The following is a 20,457-nucleotide window of genomic DNA, read 5'->3' on the forward strand; positions in this document are numbered from 1 at the left end:
CTGTCTCTCTGTCTCAATCTCTGTCTCTGTCTCAATCTCTGTCTCTGTCTCAATCTCTGTCTCAGTCTCTGTCTGTCTCTGTCTGTCTCTGTCTCAGTCTCAATCTATGTCTGTCTCAATCTCAGTCTGTCTCCATCTCTGTCTCTGTCTCAATCTCTGTCTCAGTCTCAATCTGTCTCAGTCTCAATCTATGTCTCAATCTCAGTCTCAATCTATGTCTGTCTCAATCTCAGTCTGTCTCTGTCTCAATCTCTGTCTCTGTCTCAATCTCTGTCTCAGTCTCAATCTCAATCTCAGTCTGTCTCTGTCTCAGTCTCAATCTATGTCTCAATCTCAGTCTCAATCTATGTCTGTCTCAATCTCAGTCTCAGTCTCAATCTCTGTCTCAATCTCAGTCTCAATCTCAGCCTCAATCTCAGTCTCAATCTCAGCCTCAATCTATGTCTGTCTCAATCTCAGTCTGTCTCTGTCTCAGTCTCAATCTATGTCTCAATCTGTCTCAATCTCTGTCTCAATCTCAGTCTCAATCTCTGTCTCAATCTCTGTCTCTGTCTCAATATCTGTCTCAATCTGTCTCAATCTCTGTCTCAATCTCTGTCTGTCTCAATCTCTGTCTCAGTCTCTGTCTCAGTCTCAATCTCTGTCTGTCTCAGTCTCTGTCTCAGGCTCAATATCTGTCTCAATCTCTGTCTCAGTCTCAATCTCTGTCTGTCTCAATCTCAGTCTCAATCTATGTCTGTCTCAATCTCAGTCTGTCTCTGTCTCAGTCTATGTCTCAATCTGTCTGTCTCAATCTCAGTCTCTGTCTCAATCTCTGTCTCAATATCTGTCTCAATTTCAGTCTCAATCTCAGTCTCAATCTCAGTCTCTGTCTCAATCTCTGTCTGTCTCTGTCTCTGTCTCAATATCTGTCTCAATCTCTGTCTGTCTCAATCTCTGTCTGTCTCAATCTCTGTCTCAGTCTCTTTCTCAGTCTCAATCTCTGTCTGTCTCAGTCTCTGTCTCAGTCTCAATATCTGTCTCAATCTCTGTCTCAGTCTCAATCTCTGTCTGTCTCAGTCTCTGTCTGTCTCAATCTCAGTCTGTCTCTGTCTCAGTCTCAATCTATGTCTCAATCTATGTCTCAATCTATCTGTCTCAATCGCTGTCTCTGTCTCAGTCTCAATCTCTGTCTGTCTCAGTCTCTGTCTCAGTCTCAATATCTGTCTCAATCTCAATCTCTGTCTGTCTCAGTCTCTGTCTCAGTCTCAATATCTGTCTCAATCTCTGTCTCAGTCTCTGTCTGTCTCAATCTATGTCTGTGTCAATCGCAGTCTCAGTCTCAATCTCTGTCTCAGTCTCAATCTATGTCAGTCTCTGTCTCAGTCTCTGTCTCAGTCTCAATCTCTGTCTCATTCTCAGTCTCAATCTATGTCTGTGTCAATCGCAGTCTCAATCTCTGTCTCAGTCTCAATCTATGTCTCAGTCTCTCCCGTCCCCTCTCTCTCCTTCTCCCTCTGTCAGGCTCAAAGAAGTTGGAGTATGGGGGCTCTGCGTGGCACGAGGACTGCTTTGTGTGCCATGGCTGTGAGAAGCCCATCGGTGGCCAGTCCTTCATCCCCGACAAAGACGACTACTACTGTGTACCCTGCTACGAGGGCAGGTTCACCCCGCGATGCAGCCACTGCAAAAAGGTGAACCAGGGTCTCCTCGAATCAACATTATCCTCTCCCTGTCACTGTTATTGACGTTCTCACTGTAGTAGATCGGTTTCTTGTGAAACCACTTTGTCAGATCAAGTCAGTAAGGCTGATGGGTATGTATCCTGCGTAGGCGCTGGCGACAGGAGGCGTCAGCTACAAAGATGAGACGTGGCACAAGGAGTGTTTGGTGTGCAACGGCTGTAAGAGCCCACTGGCGGGCCAGCCCTTCACCTCCCAGGGAGACACGCCCTACTGCGTCAAGTGCTTCAGCAGCCTCTACGCACAGAAGTGTGCCTCCTGTAACTCGCCCATCACAGGTCATGTCTTCTCCATTTCACTAGATAATATGGGTTGATTTGAAACACTCAAATGGCACCCTATTCCCTACTTACTGTACTTACACTGTGGCACTAAGTACCCAGGCAAAGACGCCCTGCATGCCAGAGCACAGACATACTGGAAATATACTGGTACAGCCTGTGGCTGTTTAGAAATGCCAGTGTTTCAACTGAACACAGAGAACTGGCAGATGTTCAATGCTGATATTACAGCCAACCATAGAATTACCCACATGCCTTAATGTTCAGAATGTCATTTCTTACTGCACACCTGTCAATCCAGGTGGGAGTCAAAGTTCTCTATGTAGACATAGGCTGCGTCCCACATGGCATCCTATTCCCTTTGTAGTGCACTACTTTTGACCAGGGCCCATAGGACGCCGGTCAAAAGTAGTGCACTATATTGGAAAAAGGGTGGCATTTGGGACGTACTCGTATGCTACTATACATTCTAAGTGTTTTATTCCCTCCAGGGTTTGGCGAGGGGAAGTACATTTCTTTCCAGGATCGGCAGTGGCACCAGCCCTGCTTCAAGTGCTCCCACTGCTCTGTCTCTCTGGTTGGGTCCGGCTTCTTCCCTGACCGGGACCAGATCCTTTGCGGAGACTGCAACAACGACCAAGAAGACCAATGAGAATCACTTTCTCTGTCCTTCAACTGTGCTTGACCAATCACAAATGTACAGTTATAGCCAAACCCTGTTTGTAACACACAGCGGTGACATGACCACCATGACCACCTATCTATCGTACATTTAAGAGAGCCTCTAAACCTCAACCTATATTTAATACTACATCACCCTAAATATATACAGTACCAGTCAAACGTTTGGACACACCTACTCATTCAAGGGTTTTTCTTTATTTTTACTATTTTCTACATTGTAGAATAATAGTGAAGACATCAAAACTATGAAATAACACATATGGAATAAACAAATCAAAATATTTTATATTTGAGATTCTTCAAAGTAGACACCCTTTTCCTTGATGACAGCATTAACCAGCTTCATTAGGAATGCTTTTCCAACAGTCTTGGAGTTCCCACATATGCTGAGCACTTGTTGGCTGGTTTTCCTTCACTCTCCGGTCCAACTCATCCTAAACCATCTCAATTGGTTGAGGTCGAGTGATTGTGGAGGCCAGGTCATCTGATGCAGAACTCCATCACTCTCCTTCTTTGTCAAATAGCCATTACCCAGCCTGGAGGTGTGTTTTGGGTCATTGTCCTGTTGAAAAACAAATGATTCTCCACTAAGCTCAAATCAGATGGGATGGCGTATCGCTGCAGAATGCTGTGGTAGCCATGCTGGTTAAGTGTGCCTTGAATTCAAAATAAATCACACACAGTGTCACCAGCAAAGCACCATCTCACCTCCTCTTCCTCCATGTTTTACAGTGGGACCCACACATGTGGAGATCATCTGTTCACCTACTCTGGGTCTGAAAAAGACACGGCGGTTGGAACCAAAAATCGCACATTTGGACCAGTTTCCACTGGTCTAATGTCCATTGCCTGCGTTTCTTGGCTCAAGAAAGTCTCTTCTTATTGGTGTCCTTTAGTAGTGGTTTCTTTGCAGCAATTCGACCATGAAGGCCTGATTCACGCAGTCTCCTCTGAACAGTTGATTTTGAGATGTGTCTATTACTTGAACTCTGTGAAGCATTTATTTAGGCTGCAATTTATGAGGCAGGTAACTGTAATGAACTTATCCTCTGCAGCAGAGGTAACTCTGGGTCTTCCTTTCCTGAGGCGGTCCTCATGAGAGCCAGTTTCATCATAGCCCTTGATGGTTTTTGCGACTGCACATGAAACTTTCAAATATCTTGACATTTTCCAAGTTTGAATGTCCACGTCTTAAAGTAATGATGGACTGTTGTTTCTCTTTGCTTATTTGAGCTGTTCTTACGATAATATGGACTTGGTATTTTGCCAAGTAGGGCTATTGTAACAGCTGTTTGAAGGAGAGGACCAAGGTGCAGCGTGGTACACGTTCATGATTTTTAATCAAACTGAACACTAGAACAAAAAATTAAAAAGCGGCACACACTAAACAGAAAATAACTACCCACAAAACACAGGTGGGAAAAGGCTACCTAAGTATGGTTCTCAATCAGAGACAACGATAGACAGCTGCCTCTGATTGAGAACCACACCCGGCCAAACACACAGAAATAGAAAACATAGAACACAAAACATAGAATGCCCAACCCAACTCACGCCCTGACCAAACCAAAATAGAGACATAAAAAGGATCTCTAAGGTCAGGGCGAGACAGCTATCTTCTGTATATCACCCATACCTTGTCACAGCACAACTGATTGGCTGAAATGCATTAAGAAGGATAGAAATTCCACAAATTAACTTTTAGCAAGGCACATATGTTAATTGAAATGCATTCCAGGTGACTACCTCATGAAGCTGGTTGAGAGAATGACAAGAGTGTGTAAAGTTGTCATCAAGACAAAGGGTGGATACTTTGAAGAATCTCAAATGTAAAATATATTTTGATTTGTTCAACACTTCTTTGGTTACTACATGATTCCATGTGTGTTATTTCATGGTTCTGATGTCTTCACTATTATTCTACAATGTAAAAAATAGTACAAATAAAGAAAAACCCTTGAATGAGTAGGTGTGTCCAAACTTTTGACCTGTACTGTATATATCTTAAAATATATAATACACATTTTTTTCAGTGTTGCATGTATGTCTATGTTGTTAAACTGATTTTCAAACATAAAAAGCACATTGAAATATATTTATAATGTAAACACTTATTTTGTACCCAAAATATTTTTTACCCCTTTTTCTTCCCAATTTCGTGGTATCCAAGTGGTAGTTACAGTCTTGTCTCAACGCTGCAACTCCCTTACGGACTTGAGAGAGACGAAGGTCGAGAGCCATGCGTCCTCCGAAACACAACCTAACCAAGCCGCACTGCTTCTTGACACAATGCCCACAACCCAGAAGCCAGCCGCACCAATGTGTCGGAGGAAACACCGTACGTACACCTGGGGACTGTGTCAGCGTGCAATGCGCCCGGCCCGCCACAGGAGTCGCTAGAGCACTTGTAGGAATACATTATCTATTCGTATCCTAAAGGAACTTACATATTAATGCAGCTGACCTGAGCTCTGCTGAAATCTGGCATTAATGATGCGCACACAGTCTGAACTAAATAGTGTCTTAACAGCTGTATTTTATTGCAGCTATATCAAACAGTCAATTATATTTCTTTGTATTATTTGATCACTTTCTTTCCTCTGTTTGCTGTATTGTAACCAGTAATATTACAACTCTAAACCAATCCAGTATGTACTGTAATAATAACCCCATTGGGTCAGAATACTGTGTTTGTAAAGGTGGGCCAAAATAAACACTTTGTAAGGCTTCTTTGAGGTGTGTTGTCTTCCAATGAGAACAGCCTTTGGACTACTGCGTACATTACACATGAATACTTTTCTTACTTAACCCCCGGTGTGAACAGATTTGATCATTTTTACAATGGTCATGCCAGGGTGGCGGTGCCAATGTGATGCCAGGCCAGGGTGGTGTCCAGTGCCCACTCCCTGGAATCCAGTGAAGGTTCAGGGAGACCAACACAAAAGCGTTGTAGCAGAGGACAAAGGCAAACTGTCCCAGAAGGCTGATTTGAATCTTTATTTAGTCTGGAATGTCATTTTCCTCAAACTCCATAACAGGCTCTATATTTGCACCCATTGTTTTGGATTTCTATCACAAAATAAGTTACTTGCTAAAGCCTTGGCATTATGGAAACTGTAAGGCTCTATGGAAAAGCCCATACTCTCCATTTGTACCTTAGAAGACTACATAGAGAACAGGTAAAGACATGCTCCGGAACTTTGGCGACTACTAAGTATTTTTTTTAAACCTACTGCTTTGATCTGGATGTGTCAATGTGTAGTTCATACATGCAGAAGTACTGTCTAACTTCTAATAGCCACTAAATCCCTAGGCCACTAAATCTAATAGCCACTAAATCCCTAGGAATTGTCTGTAGAGCTCCGAGACAGGATTGTGATCTACACATTCATTAATTAATTGATCTAGGGAAGGGTATTAAAACATAAAAAATGTCTGCAGCATTAACGGTACCCAAGAACACAGTGGCCTCCATCATTCTTAAATAGAAGAAGTTTGGAACAACCAAGACTTTTCCTACAGCTAGCTGCCCAGCCAAGCTGAGCAATTGGGGAAGAAGGGCCTTGGTCAGGAAGGTGTCCTTCCAGAAGGACAACCGTCTCTGCAGCACTCCACCAATCAGGCCTTTATGGTAGAGGGGCCAGACGGAGACCACTCTTCAGTAAAAGGCACATTACAGCCTGCTTGGAGTTTGCCAAAAGGCACCTAAAGGACTCTCAGACCATGAGAAACAAGATTCTCTGGTCTGATGAAACCAAGATTGAATTATTTTGCCTGAATGCCAAACATCACGTCTGGAGGAAACATGGCACCATCCCTACGGTGAAGCATATTGGTGGCAGCATCATGCTGTGGGGATGTTTTTCAGTGGTATGGACTGGGAGACTAGTCAGGATTGAGGGAAAGATGAACGGAGCAAAGTACAGAGAGATCCTTGATGAAAACACTTCAGAGCGCTCAGGACCTCAGACTGGGGGCGAAGGTTCACCTTCCAACAGGACAACGATCCTAAGCACACAGCTAAGACAACGCAGGAGTGGCTTCGGGACATTTCTGAATGTCCTTGAGTGGCCCAACCAGAGCCTGGACTTGAACCCAATCGAACATCTCTGGAGAGACCTGGAAATAGAAACCCAGAGACGCTCACCATCCAACCTGACAGAGCTTCAGAGGATCTGCAGAGAAGAATGGGAGATACTCAAATACAGGTGTGCCAAGCTTGTAGTGTCATACCCAAGAAGACGATTCGAGGCTGTAATCACTGCAAAAAGTTCTTCAACAAAGTACTGAGTAAAGAGTCTGAAAACGTATGTAAATGTGGTATTTGAGTAAAAAAAAAAAAAAGTCAAGGGGTCTGAATACTTTCCGAATGCACAGTACAAAGGTACCGGATAATCTCTTTAAAAAGAGATCTGTTGGTCACTGGGGTCAATAGCAAAACACAACACTGTTCACACATTAATAACAGGATTGACAGCTGTGTGTCTGTAGTAAATGAAACTATGGTTCACAGTAAGTGAGGGGCTATAACCTATGAAGTCACAAGGGCTTGAGGATACACCCTCTGGGACCAGCAGACCAGTATCAGCACCCAGATTGATGCAGTGTGTACGCATCGGTCAAAAATGGGGGGGGACGGATAATCGGAATTTAGGTGGGGATTCAATCTGAGGCGCGTTGTATAGTCCCAGCCATACGTACGCATGGCATCATTCGCAGGTGTCTTAGCAGTGGATCATAACAGTGTAATAGATCATGCAACTCTCATTCAAAACCGATTTGTTTTGTTCCCATAATGCATTTGGACCCATATTAGAAACACCAACTGCGACACAAAAGCCTATCTATTAAAACAAGGGCACTGTTGTTTTTATATGTAGCTTTTCCCATGACTTCTCCTGGAACACGGCTGACCCTGTTTGGTCCCACAAGGACTATCAGCCAGGCCACACGACCCACTGAGATCTGTGCATCAGATCTGGCACTGGGGACTAGCAGTGAACAGGCCCCATTGAAAACTACTATACATCCCAAATGGCTCCCTATTCCCTATATACCGCACTACTTTATAGGGAAGGTATAGGAAATAGGATGCCTTTTGGGACGCATATCTAGTCAACAGAGTTCTGCTGGTGGCAGCTGCAAAACAAATCGCCACCCACGGGCCATTACATCACTGAAATTACAGGCCTCACATCACTGAGATACAGGCCTCACATCACTGAGATACAGGCCTCACATCACTGAGATACAGGCCTCACATCACTGAGATTACAGGCCTCACATCACTGAGATTACAGGCCTCACATCACTGAGATACAGGCCTCACATCACTGAGATTACAGGCCTCACATCACTGAGATACAGGCTTCACATCACTGAGATACAGGCCTCACATCACTGAGATACAGGCCTCACATCACTGAGATACAGGCTTCACATCACTGAGATACAGGCCTCACATCACTGAGATACAGGCCTCACATCACTGAGATACAGGACTCACATCACTGAGATACAGGCCTCACATCACTGAGATACAGGCCTCACATCAACGAGATACAGGCCTCACATCACTGAGATTACAGGCCTCACATCACTGAGATACAGGCCTCACATCACTGAGATACAGGCCTCACATCACTGAGATACAGGCCTCACATCACTGAGATACAGGCCTCACATCACTGAGATTACAGGCCTCACATCACTGAGATACAGGCCTCACATCACTGTGATACAGGCCTCACATCACTGTGATACAGGCCTCACATCACTGAGATACAGGCCTCACATCACTGTGATACAGGCCTCACATCACTGAGATACAGGCCTCACATCACTGAGATACAGGCCTCACATCACTGAAATACAGGCCTCACATCACTGAGATACAGGCCTCACATCACTGAGATTACAGGCCTCACATCACTGAGATACAGGCCTCACATCACTGAGATTACAGGCCTCATATCACTGAGATACAGGCCTCACATCACTGTGATACAGGCCTCACATCACTGTGATACAGGCCTCACATCACTGTGATACAGGCCTCACATCACTGAGATACAGGCCTCACATCACTGTGATACAGAACTCACATCACTGAGATACAGGCCTCACATCACTGAGATACAGGCCTCACATCACTGAGATACAGGCCTCACATCACTGAGATACAGGCCTCACATCACTGAGATACAGGCCTCACATCACTGAGATACAGGCCTCACATCACTGAGATTACAGGCCTCACATCACTGAGATACAGGCCTCACATCACTGAGATACAGGTCTCACATCACTGAGATACAGGCCTCACATCACTGAGATACAGGCCTCACATCACTGTGATACAGGCCTCACATCACTGTGATACAGGCCTCACATCACTGTGATACAGGCCTCACATCACTGTGATACAGGCCTCACATCACTGAGATACAGGCCTCACATCACTGTGATACAGGCCTAACATCACTGAGATTACAGGCCTCACATCACTGTGATACAGGCCTCACATCACTGTGATACAGGCCTCACATCACTGTGATACAGGCCTCACATCACTGAGATACAGGCCTCACATCACTGAGATTACAGGCCTCACATCACTGAGATTACAGGCCTCACATCACTGAGATACAGGCCTCACATCACTGAGATACAGGCCTCACATCACTGAGATTACAGGCCTCACATCACTGAGATACAGGCTTCACATCACTGAGATACAGGCCTCACATCACTAAGATACAGGCCTCACATCACTGAGATACAGGCTTCACATCACTGAGATACAGGCCTCACATAACTGAGATACAGGCCTCACATCACTGAGATACAGGACTCACATCACTGAGATACAGGCCTCACATCACTGAGATACAGGCCTCACATCACTGAGATACAGGCCTCACATCACTGAGATTACAGGCCTCACATCACTGAGATACAGGCCTCACATCACTGAGATACAGGCCTCACATCACTGTGATACAGGCCTCACATCACTGTGATACAGGCCTCACATCACTGAGATACAGGCCTCACATCACTGAGATACAGGCCTCACATCACTGAGATACAGGCCTCACATCACTGAGATACAGGCCTCACATCACTGAGATACAGGCCTCACATCACTGAGATACAGGCCTCACATCACTGTGATACAGGCCTCACATCACTGAGATACAGGCCTCACATCACTGTGATACAGGCCTCACATCACTGAGATACAGGCCTCACATCACTGAGATACAGGCCTCACATCACTGAGATTACAGGCCTCACATCACTGAGATACAGGCCTCACATCACTGAGATTACAGGCCTCATATCACTGAGATACAGGCCTCACATCACTGTGATACAGGCCTCACATCACTGTGATACAGGCCTCACATCACTGTGATACAGGCCTCACATCACTGTGATACAGGCCTCACATCACTGAGATACAGGCCTCACATCACTGAGATACAGGCCTCACATCACTGTGATACAGGCATCACATCACTGAGATACAGGCCTCACATCACTGAGATACAGGCCTCACATCACTGAGATACAGGCCTCACATCACTGAGATACAGGCCTCACATCACTGAGATACAGGCCTCACATCACTGAGATTACAGGCCTCACATCACTGAGATACAGGCCTCACATCACTGAGATACAGATCTCACATCACTGAGATACAGGCCTCACATCACTGAGATACAGGCCTCACATCACTGTGATACAGGCCTCACATCACTGTGATACAGGCCTCACATCACTGTGATACAGGCCTCACATCACTGTGATACAGGCCTCACATCACTGTGATACAGGCCTCACATCACTGAGATACAGGCCTCACATCACTGTGATACAGGCCTCACATCACTGAGATTACAGGCCTCACATCACTGTGATACAGGCCTCACATCACTGTGATACAGGCCTCACATCACTGTGATACAGGCCTCACATCACTGTGATACAGGCCTCACATCACTGAGATACAGGCCTCACATCACTGTTATACAAGTCTCACATCACTGAGATACAGGCCTCACATCACTGAGATACAGGCCTCACATCACTGTGATACAGGCCTCACATCACTGAGATACAGGCCTCACATCACTGAGATACAGGCCTCACATCACTGAGTTACAGGCCTCACATCACTGAGATACAGGCCTCATATCACTGAGATACAGGCCTAACATCACTGAGATACAGGCCTCACATGTCACCACTCACAGGCCTCACATCACTGAGATACAGGCCTAACATGATACACTGGGTCTATAACAGGATACAGCACCATATGCTGTAGGCTACTGGAATGAACCTCACAACACAGAATCAAATCTCAAGTGCACGCTGGCCAGCTACTTCATTTGGCTAACACTTATGTTAAGTTTGCCATGGGAGAGTACACTAGAACCAATTACACAACTTAGTGCCATTTGGAGGAACCCATTCGTTCCAGGAAACTTTCAGTCCCAGAATTTCCATCAGGATTCTTCAGTTCATGAATTTCCTGAACTGTCTGGAATCAAAATACAATTGTCCCTGATCATGTAGTACATGTGTATTTTTCAAGCTCATTTACACAATCCATTGATCAGATCAGAATGTTTTTTTTATGGAGCAGTAAACAGCCGGCAGATCATATTGCTACAGTAAACAGCTGCCAGATCATATTGCTACAGTAAACAGCTGCCAGATCATATTGCTACAGTAAACAGCTGCCAGATCATATTTCTACAGTAAACAGCTGCCAGATCATATTTCTACAGTAAACAGCTGCCAGATCATATTGCTACAGTAAACAGCTGCCAGATCATATTGCTACAGTAAACAGCTGCCAGATCATATTTCTACAGTAAAAAGCTGCCAGATCATATTGCTACAGTAAACAGCTGCCAGATCATATTGCTACAGTAAACAGCCGCCAGATCATATTGCTACAGTAAACAGCTGCCATATCATATTGCTACAGTAGAACTGAGTAACTTTTGTACCTACAGTATGACACACGACTGAATCATGGACTGAAATGTGACTTGCTCTAATCACAAGCTGCTCATGTCAGATGCCATGGCAACAGACATGGGAGGAGACAGGGAGATGGGAAGAGACAGGGAGGGGAGACACTGGTTTAGTAGAGAATGGAAAGAAGTATGTCATTTGAAATGCAACATTATTCTTTATGAGTGATTATGGTTGGGGTAAAAGCTAGAGGATACAATTTGTTAGAGAAAACCCAAAATCTTTATTACATAAATCCCCACACATCAACAACAACACCCAAATCCAAGGGGAGTGGTAGGCCTAACTGTGGCAAGTAGCATCAACGAGAGGACAAATCAAATATAATTCTATAGTACATTCCAAATGAAATGTGACTGTAAAATGTGTGGCAGGAGAACAGCGTGAAACAGAGATTGAGTAATTCCAGAGAGCCTCTCCATCTTGCTTGTCAGAAGTTTGGCTTTGCCTGGGTTTCTCCAGTGAGATGATGCTTGGAACCATTCAGACTGCATCCCAAATTGCACCCTCTCTCTCCTATATAGTGCACAGCTTTTGACCAGGGCCAATAGTGCTTTGGTCAAAAGTAGTACATTATTTAGGTTATAGGGTGCCATTGGGGACACACAGTCTGTTACTAACGTCCTAGTCACTACGTCATTAATAGGTCAGTGTTCTGACTAACCTTTGCTGTACTGCCCATAACAGAACTGAGAGGTGTGTGATTTTTAAAGAGGATGACCTCTTCTAAATACTACTGAGGAGATACAATGTGTATCCCAAATGGCACCCTATTCCCTATATAGTGCACTACTTTTAACCAGAGCCCATGTGTCCTGATCAAAAGTAGTGCTCTAAATAGGGAATAGGGTGCTATAGTAGTGTACTAAATAGGGAATAGGGTGCCATTTGGGATGTGCCCGGATATCCATGAGCCAAGCCCAAAAGCCCTGGTCGTAAAGGTCTTTAAGTGTGCCTTGGGGACATCATACTGTTTGCATGGCAGAATATAGGTTTGGCGGACAAACACCCTATTCATCTGAGGATCTTTGGCCTTACAGAGAATTAAAGAACAGCATAAACCGTGCATTTGATAGATTGATGGCAGATTTAACAACCCACTTATGACTCATAGTCCTAGTAGTCAGACTGTGAGTAGGACTTTGTTTATGATACGGGAAAGCCTGTGGTTGAAAGACATTTAAGGCAATGCTTTGAGTACTGTCAAACACGCATTGTGAAGTAGCACTACCTAGTGAAGGAATGTGGTATTGCATATTGACAAAGTATTCACTAATAAGCATATCTACTTTAAATAGACGTAATACTATATTGTTATCTGGACGATTGTTATCATCCAGATTGATGTATTCACCAAACTATTTCAATACTACACATCTGATCAGTACTGGTCGCACACAGGGAACATTCTAGAAATAGCACGGGACCAGTGTTGGAGAAGCTACTCTTAAAATATAGATTTCCAAGCTAACATTTACATCTCACTGGCAGACATTAAGCTACGCTAATGCTATCCTTAAGAAAAATGTAGTTTACTTTAAAGTTGCTTTGAAAAAGTAGTTCACTACATCCAAACTACTTTGTGAAAAAGTATATCTAAATCTTAAAAAATGTCAGACTACAAATTCCAAGAACAGATCGCACGAGGATCAAATGTTAAAAGGTGTAATTTAGCCTATTATACACACTACAATGTTTCAAGTGAGAATTAGGCAGGTATGATGCCGAAAAATAAACGATTACCTACTTCAGCCACATTTTATTTTCCTTTTGCAAACGTGTGTAGTTCCAGTAGTTAGCTACACAACAAAAAGTTACCTACTGAAAACAGTACCAAGATTTGAATTTCGTTCAAGTACCAACCAACCTACTGTAAAATGTAGTTCAATTACTAGTTAAACTTCATATAGTACACTGTTCCCCAACATGGCATGGGTCATGTGTTTTCAGCCTGTTGCCCCCTGGTTCACTTCAAACTGCCACTGCTCAGAAATCAAACTCAAATCTCTGAAACGGCCACCGTAGGAATGCCATGATGACGTCATATCTTTGTGTGTAAACAGTTATTTTAATCATACTTGGGAGCCAAAATAAAGCCGTTTGAAGTTGAACACAGTACTAAAACAATTTCCATGAACTCACTGAAACTTCATCAATCAAACGTAGTGTAGTATAAATGGAATAGGGAGCTATTTGAAACTCTAATAATAAGATGGTGGACTAGAGAAAGAGCCTCGTCTGAGCACCTTGGCAGGTAACAGGGCGATGAAGAAGCCACAATGAAACCAGACAGTAGATGCCGTCAGACACAGATGTTGGTCTGTTGGTCATAAACTAGCTTCCCTATTGATTTCCCTGCTATATCATCACTGAAGAGTGCAGAGTAAAGACAGAGATGAGATTTTGATTAACAGCAAGACATTTTCAATGCTTCTGGTGGGCTAAGACCTTCACAAATTTAGATTTTTACCATAAACTATACATAGTAATATTTATCATTTCAATGTTTTATTACATAGCTATGCTAAACAAATCTCAAAATAAAATGTAAAAAAACAGAAGCTGGGATACTCTAGAGCTAACAAACCCACACAACGACAAATATAATCTTATTTTTGTCACAAGAAGAGCAGAGGAAAATGTGAAGTTACATGATAAATATAGAACGTTCAACACTATACAATAACCCCAGCTGGGTATTGAGTAACATGCAATTACACACCTTGTACTTTTCTGCAGGAAAATCATGAAACACAAATATTTCTAGTTGCCGGTGGGGAGGGGCAACATTTCATACAATATACACAAAGCAGAAACCAAGTCAGTTAACATAAGGCATATAAAGTTCACAAAGCCCAGAGAAGGGATTCTCTGCTTCACTGAAGACTTCTCCTGTGTGGCCAGTTCTGGTCTGAAGTGCTTAACACCCCCATTCATCATGTTGAATAGTCCTGTGGAACAACAAGAACGTCGACGACAGAATTAAAAACAAAAAACTTTAAATATTTCTAAATCACACATTTCTTTATTGGAAGCTCAAGACAACATAACATTCCAATAGCTTACCGCTCTGGGTTTTTTGTTCACCTTCATGTCGAATCTAAAAACCAAAAAAAAAAGCTAGAGTTACGACAGGTCTTTCAGGTTTCACTAAATACAACACGAGTAACCATGGAGACAACAAGCACCACTACAGTTACTCAAGCTAAGAGACCAAGCAACACACAAGGAGACAACTAGAAGAACCATATGAAAGCCTGGGATGTGCTGAAAGATATGGGTTTTTACTCAACCTGTGAGCTCCCCATCTCATTTTGGCAGGAAGAGCAGACTTTTTCATAACTGGATTAAGGGAACAGGACCTTTATGGAATGAAACCAGGGTCAAGAAATAAACGGAGCTTCTAAAGTAGTGTTTATGCCCCTCTGACTCAAAACACTGCAGAATCTAGCGTTGAGTCTACAGAAGCTAGGTGCAAATACTTTATTAGATACAATGCATTATTTGAGAAATAAAGTGTGCATCCCCAAATGGCACCCTAATTCCTATTTGGGCCCTGATCAAAAGTAGTGCACTAAATAGGGAATAGGATGCCATTTGGGATATAAACAAAGATTTGGACATGTAGTAATGATAGATTTTCTATGATGACACATTAACCGTGACAGAAGCAGATGGAGAGCTGAGGGAGAGAGAGAGAGAGTGGGAACGTCAGGATGTGGTCAGAGAAGGCAGGGGTAGTTCCCCCCCAAATGGCACCCTATTCCTGACGTAGTGCACCATTTTTGACCAGAGCCCTATGGGTCATAAGAGCTCTGGTCAAAGGCAGTGCACTATATAGGGAATAGGGTGCCATTTGGGACACACGCAGGATGTATCACCACAGGAAGCAGGAAGTAAAAATGTGAGACTTACTCAAAGTCATAATGAAACATGGCAGAAGGGCTGGGGCAGCATTAGGGGAAGTAGAGAGCAGTAGTAATTAGTACACCAGACTGACTCACTCTAAATGGATGCTGTTGTATCTGGAAAATACAGGCTTGTTAATAAGTCAACTAGCTACCACAATATTTTAACTTATTGAGATGATTTTGTCTAAATATGCGGTGGTTTTATTAGGCTACATACAACATAACACAATGTGGCTAGGAACCAGTGTGATGAGTTAACGCAGCTGGGAAAGTTGGCATCGTTTCTTACTTCTCCTCACATTCCAGCTCCAATACAAACAGACTAAGCCACTTGCTATAAACCAGTAGTACAGCCAATCAAACAGACCCTCCTGACGTTTATACAGTAGTACAGCCAATCAAACAGACCCTCCTGATGTTTATACAGTAGTACAGCCAATCAAACAGACCCTCCTGACGTTTATACAGTAGTACAGCCAATCAAACAGACCCTCCTGATGTTTATACAGTAGTACAACCAATCAAACAGACCCTCCTGATGTTTATACAGTAGTACAGCCAATCAAACAGACCCTCCTGACGTTTATACAGTAGAACTGCCAATCAAACAGACCCTCCTGACGTTTATACAGTAGAACAGCCAATCAAACAGACCCTCCTGACATTTATACAGTAGTACAGCCAATCAAACAGACCCTCCTGATGTTTATACAGTAGAACAGCCAATCAAACGGACCCTCCTGACGTTTATACAGTAGAACAGCCAATCAAACAGACCCTCCTGACGTTTATACAGTAGTACAGCCAATCAAACAGACCCTCCTGACATTTATACAGTAGTACAGCCAATCAAACAGACCCTCCTGATGTTTATACAGTAGTACAGCCAATCAAACAGACCCTCCTGACGTTTATACAGTAGTACAGCCAATCAAACAGACCCTCCTGACGTTTATACAGTAGTACAGCCAATCAAACAGACCCTCCTGACATTTATACAGTAGTACAGCCAATCAAACAGACCCTCCTGATGTTTATACAGTAGTACAGCCAATCAAACAGACCCTCCTGATGTTTATACAGTAGTACAGCCAATCAATCTGACCCTCCCAGACAACTTTTTTTTAAAAAGTTACCTTGCTGCCAAGAGATACACTTGCACATATTTCAGAATTGATAGCAGGGCCATGTTCTGTAGCCAACGGTTGCAGATAGAAATTACGTTAATAGACCCACTTTGATTCCATATTCTACATATCAGAGAGGCATGTTTGTTCTACAATGCATATTTCTATCCGAACGTTCCACAACGTTGTGTTCTGCTGAACGTGCCCTAGGAGTTAGTCTAGACCAGCGACTGCGTTTAGGGTCGAGTACCTGTGTCTGTTTTTGTTCTTCCTTTTCTTGTGGCTCCCATGGTGGCTTCCGGAGGAGGACGAGGCAGCCTTCTGGGGTTTGAGGTCCTGCAGTGCCCCGTCTGCGTCCTCAGTGTCCTCCTGACTTGGCTCGTTCTCCTGGTTCTGGAGGTCTGGGGATGTGTCGCTCTCTGTCCCACTGCCGGGCTCACCTGAAGGGCCAGACAACAGAAGAGCAGCATGCCACCTTGGAGCTCAACTCCCTCACATACCAGTAGGCTACATTCAGTAAGCACTGTGGCAAACAAAAGTTTATCAATTTGGGATGGCTGATTCATATACTTACGCTTTTCATTCATGTGATCTGGTATCCCGCCAAGTGCACAGACAGCCTGTTCAACAAAGACGAACAGTTGGTCAGCATTTACACGTTATTACAATCATAGATGGCCTCCTAGGACAATACCGAGAGGACCGATGGCCTCCTAGGAAAATACAGAGAAAATAAATGGCCTCCTAGGAAAATACAGAGAGGACCGATGGCCTCCTAGGACAATACAGAGGACAGGCAGAAAATAGAGTGAGGCACTCACTGCTACAGAAGTGACTGAAGACTTGCTGAACAGACGCTCTGCCTCCTTGAACTTTCTGTTTCTTCGGTCTGTCTTGCTGTTGGAATTTCTGACAGAACGATACAAAAACAGAGTAAATAGATCATAAACACAGGCAAGGTGATTCAATAGCAACACTTTATGTCTGAGTAGCCATGGTCCATGTCTTGCTTACTTTTGGTTGGTGAGGTATCTGTCCCATCCTCTAATGATATTCCCATACATCTGGGTGTCTTCCAAGTAGCTGCCCTCAAATGCATAGATCTGTCTTTCCAAGTTCACCAATGTCTCCTGTGGAAAGTATGTAAAAGGCATTAGACTTTGCATTTCAAATGTATGAAACTGACCGAAAGTGTAATTACTATATAGCCAGAGACAGTACCACAGCCATGCCCATGGTGATGTGGGCATTAGTATGTAGGGTTTGACAGCACCTTGTGGACAAAGGAAGTTACTACTTAACTCCAACGACATTGTACATAAACATTGATATATCTAGTAAAAAAAGAAAATGCAATACCTATGGATGTATGACGCTGAATAAAAGTATATACTTTGTTACATTTTATAATGTTTCATTAGAATTGTAACGTTAACTAAAGTATCTTGTCAGCGAGCAACAAATATTTACCGGCAGAGTAGAGAGCCGAGGCCTAGTCGTAGTAGCTTAGCTAGGATAGCCAGTGCGGCCTAGTAAACTAGCAAAAGCTACCTTGCAACTTAAACATAAGATGCAGCAAATACGCATGTAGCAAAAATATTTACTCATACGGAAACGTATCTAACTACAGCAGCTAATAAACTTACCGCAAGTTCTTGTTTCCTCTTGACCAGTTCCGAGAGTTCCCGACGTGTGTCGGGAATCTGTGGCGGTGTCGCCTTCGTATGCATCGCCATGATGAATCTCCGAAAAACAAAACAGCGTCTTCAATGATGAGTTAAAATAGGGAAAAGCAAAGACTTTCACCACAAGTGGGCGCTAGATGACTGGTACGTTTGCTTGTCTTGCAAACGAGCCAAATGCCTTTTCTTTTCCTGCCGCTCTGCTTTCACCGAGTACTCGCTGTCGTGGAAACAGATCATTGTATCCACACTCAGAAGTTTGTTTTCTGACTACAGTAACTTTACAGTGTGGTGAATGAATGAATTTTTGTTGCATCCTAGGATCACTTTGCGAATTTGGTCAACGTAGTCGGGCTACATTTACCATTCAAATTGCTACCTAGTCAGCATGAGGGTGTTGCAGTCCTTGCTTGAGTTGGGTACCAGCAGCACCTCACATGTTCTACTGCTTGAGCCCCTGTACTTCCTATAAAAATATAGTGAAGTTCAAGCTCCTGCACGTAAATATGAACAGTACCGGCACCCAAAATGATTACAGGTACCTATTTCAGTCCAAGTCAAGCACTGGTGACATTACAAACTCTCCTCCCTTCTAAACAGATTGTCAGGCGATGCAATACATGTCAGGCACCTGTCCCTCCTTTTGTGTTGTAACTCTCTTCGCTAATGATGGGGAAAAATACACAGAGAATGACATTAAGTGTCCTTTTTTTTTGCCTTGCATCCCGTGTAAATCTAAATGATGCTCAGACTTCTGCTATCGCTTTTTACATTAATCTAGGCGGCAAACATCTAGAATACATTTCATCAATACCCACCAAATACCAAACACAGGTGATAATCAATGAGGTCGATAAGAAGGGGTTCTTGTCACCAGCTAAGAGGTTATTTTCAGAAGACAGTCAGGTAGATATGTCAACCAATAAATCAATCTACCCTCCAGCTAATTAATACATTAATCAGCCAATGAATTGTCAAATTAAGATGTGATTTTTACATTTAGTTTTCAGAATCAAAACCCAGGGCCAGGCACATACAGTGGGGCAAAAAAAGTATTTAGTCAGCCACCAATTGTGCAAGTTCTCCCACTTAAAAAGATGAGAGAGGCCTGTAATTTTCATCATAGGTACACTTCAACTATGACAGACAAAATGAGAAGAAAAAAAATCCAGAAAATCACATTGTAGGATTTTTAATGAATTTATTTGCAAATTATGGTGGAAAATAAAAATAAGTAAATGATCTAATGATTCTGTCTCTTCGCAGCAAAATCTGCAGAGCTGGGAAGGTTGTATATATATATATATACAGTTAAAGTCAGAAGTTTACATACACTTAGGTTGGTGTCACTAAAACTTGTTTTTCAACCACTCCACATTTTTCTTGTTAACAAACTATAGTTTTGGCAAGTCGGTTAGGACATCTACTTTGTGCATGTAATGCAAGTAATATTTCCAACAATTGTTTACAGACAGATTATTTCACTTATAATTCACTGCATCACAATTCCACTGGGTCAGAAGTTTACATACACTAAGTTGACTGTGCCTTTAAACAGCTTGGAAAATTCCAGAAAATGATGTCATGGCTTTAGCTTCTGATTGTTTAATTGACATCATTTGAGTCAATTGGAAGTGTATTTGTTGATGTATTTCAAGGACTACCTTCAAACTCAGGTCCTCTTTGCTTGACATCATGGGAAAATCAAAAGAAATCAGCCAAGACCTCAGAAAAAAAATTGTACACCTCCACAAGTCTGGTTCATCCTTGGGAGCAATTTCCAAATGCCTGACTGTACAAAGTTCGTCTGTACAAACAATAGTACGTAAGTATAAACACCATGGGACCATGCAGCCGACATACCGCTGAGGAAGGAGATGCTGTCTCCTAGAGATGAACGTACTTTGGTGTGAAAAGTGCAAATCAATCCCAGAACAACAAGCAAAGGACCTTGTGAAAATGCTGGAGGAAACCGGTACAAAATTATCTATATC

The 20,457-nt window shown here is 43.1% G+C and overlaps 2 protein-coding genes across 8 annotated transcripts in view; one reads left to right on the forward strand and one right to left on the reverse strand.

The window, feature by feature from the left end:
- Positions 1-5,415, forward strand: part of LOC139373829 (four and a half LIM domains protein 3-like) — a 36,495-nt gene extending 31,080 nt beyond the window's left edge. For both annotated transcript variants that reach the window (XM_071114880.1, XM_071114881.1), the window contains 3 exons: positions 1,504-1,673; positions 1,813-1,999; positions 2,494-5,415. In XM_071114880.1, coding sequence (XP_070970981.1) covers positions 1,504-1,673; positions 1,813-1,999; positions 2,494-2,654 — 518 coding nt within the window. In that variant the 3' untranslated portion in view covers positions 2,655-5,415. The remainder of the gene's footprint in view (positions 1-1,503; positions 1,674-1,812; positions 2,000-2,493) is intronic.
- Positions 5,416-11,942: 6,527 nt separating this feature from the next.
- Positions 11,943-18,574, reverse strand: LOC139373830 (chromatin modification-related protein MEAF6). Of its 6 annotated transcripts, XM_071114882.1 has the most exons (9): positions 18,428-18,556; positions 17,796-17,911; positions 17,603-17,690; positions 17,356-17,401; positions 17,032-17,221; positions 15,659-15,688; positions 15,037-15,105; positions 14,810-14,843; positions 13,488-14,694 (listed from the first exon to the last, which is right to left on the reverse strand). In XM_071114882.1, the coding sequence occupies exons 1-9, from the start codon at positions 18,515-18,517 to the stop codon at positions 14,680-14,682; spliced, it is 678 nt and encodes a 225-aa protein (XP_070970983.1). In that variant the 5' UTR covers positions 18,518-18,556; the 3' UTR covers positions 13,488-14,679. The 6 variants fall into 6 exon arrangements, 3 of the variants coding, with proteins under 3 accessions (XP_070970985.1, XP_070970984.1, XP_070970983.1); XR_011627611.1 differs by lacking the exons at positions 15,037-15,105; positions 15,659-15,688 and adding an exon at positions 11,943-12,513 and having other exon boundaries at positions 12,753-14,694; positions 18,428-18,574; XR_011627612.1 differs by lacking the exons at positions 15,037-15,105; positions 15,659-15,688 and adding an exon at positions 11,943-12,513 and having other exon boundaries at positions 12,727-14,694; positions 18,428-18,574.
- Between the last annotated feature and the right edge of the window lie 1,883 nt (positions 18,575-20,457).

Source organism: Oncorhynchus clarkii, chromosome 18 (genome assembly GCF_045791955.1).
Source record: "Oncorhynchus clarkii lewisi isolate Uvic-CL-2024 chromosome 18, UVic_Ocla_1.0, whole genome shotgun sequence".
NCBI classification, from domain to species: Eukaryota; Metazoa; Chordata; class Actinopteri; order Salmoniformes; family Salmonidae; genus Oncorhynchus; species Oncorhynchus clarkii.

Bases quoted from the DNA above. Each gene is read 5' to 3' on its own strand.
- LOC139373830 (XM_071114882.1), bottom strand. From the start codon at position 18,517: ATGGCGATGCATACGAAGGCGACACCGCCACAGATTCCCGACACACGT. The intron at 17,691-17,795 runs GTAAGCAAGACA...TCGTTCTGTCAG, and splicing joins AGATACCTCACCAACCAAAA to AAATTCCAACAGCAAGACAG. The intron at 15,106-15,658 runs GTAAGTCTCACA...CATTCCATAAAG, and splicing joins ATGTTTCATTATGACTTTGA to GTCCTGTTCCCTTAATCCAG.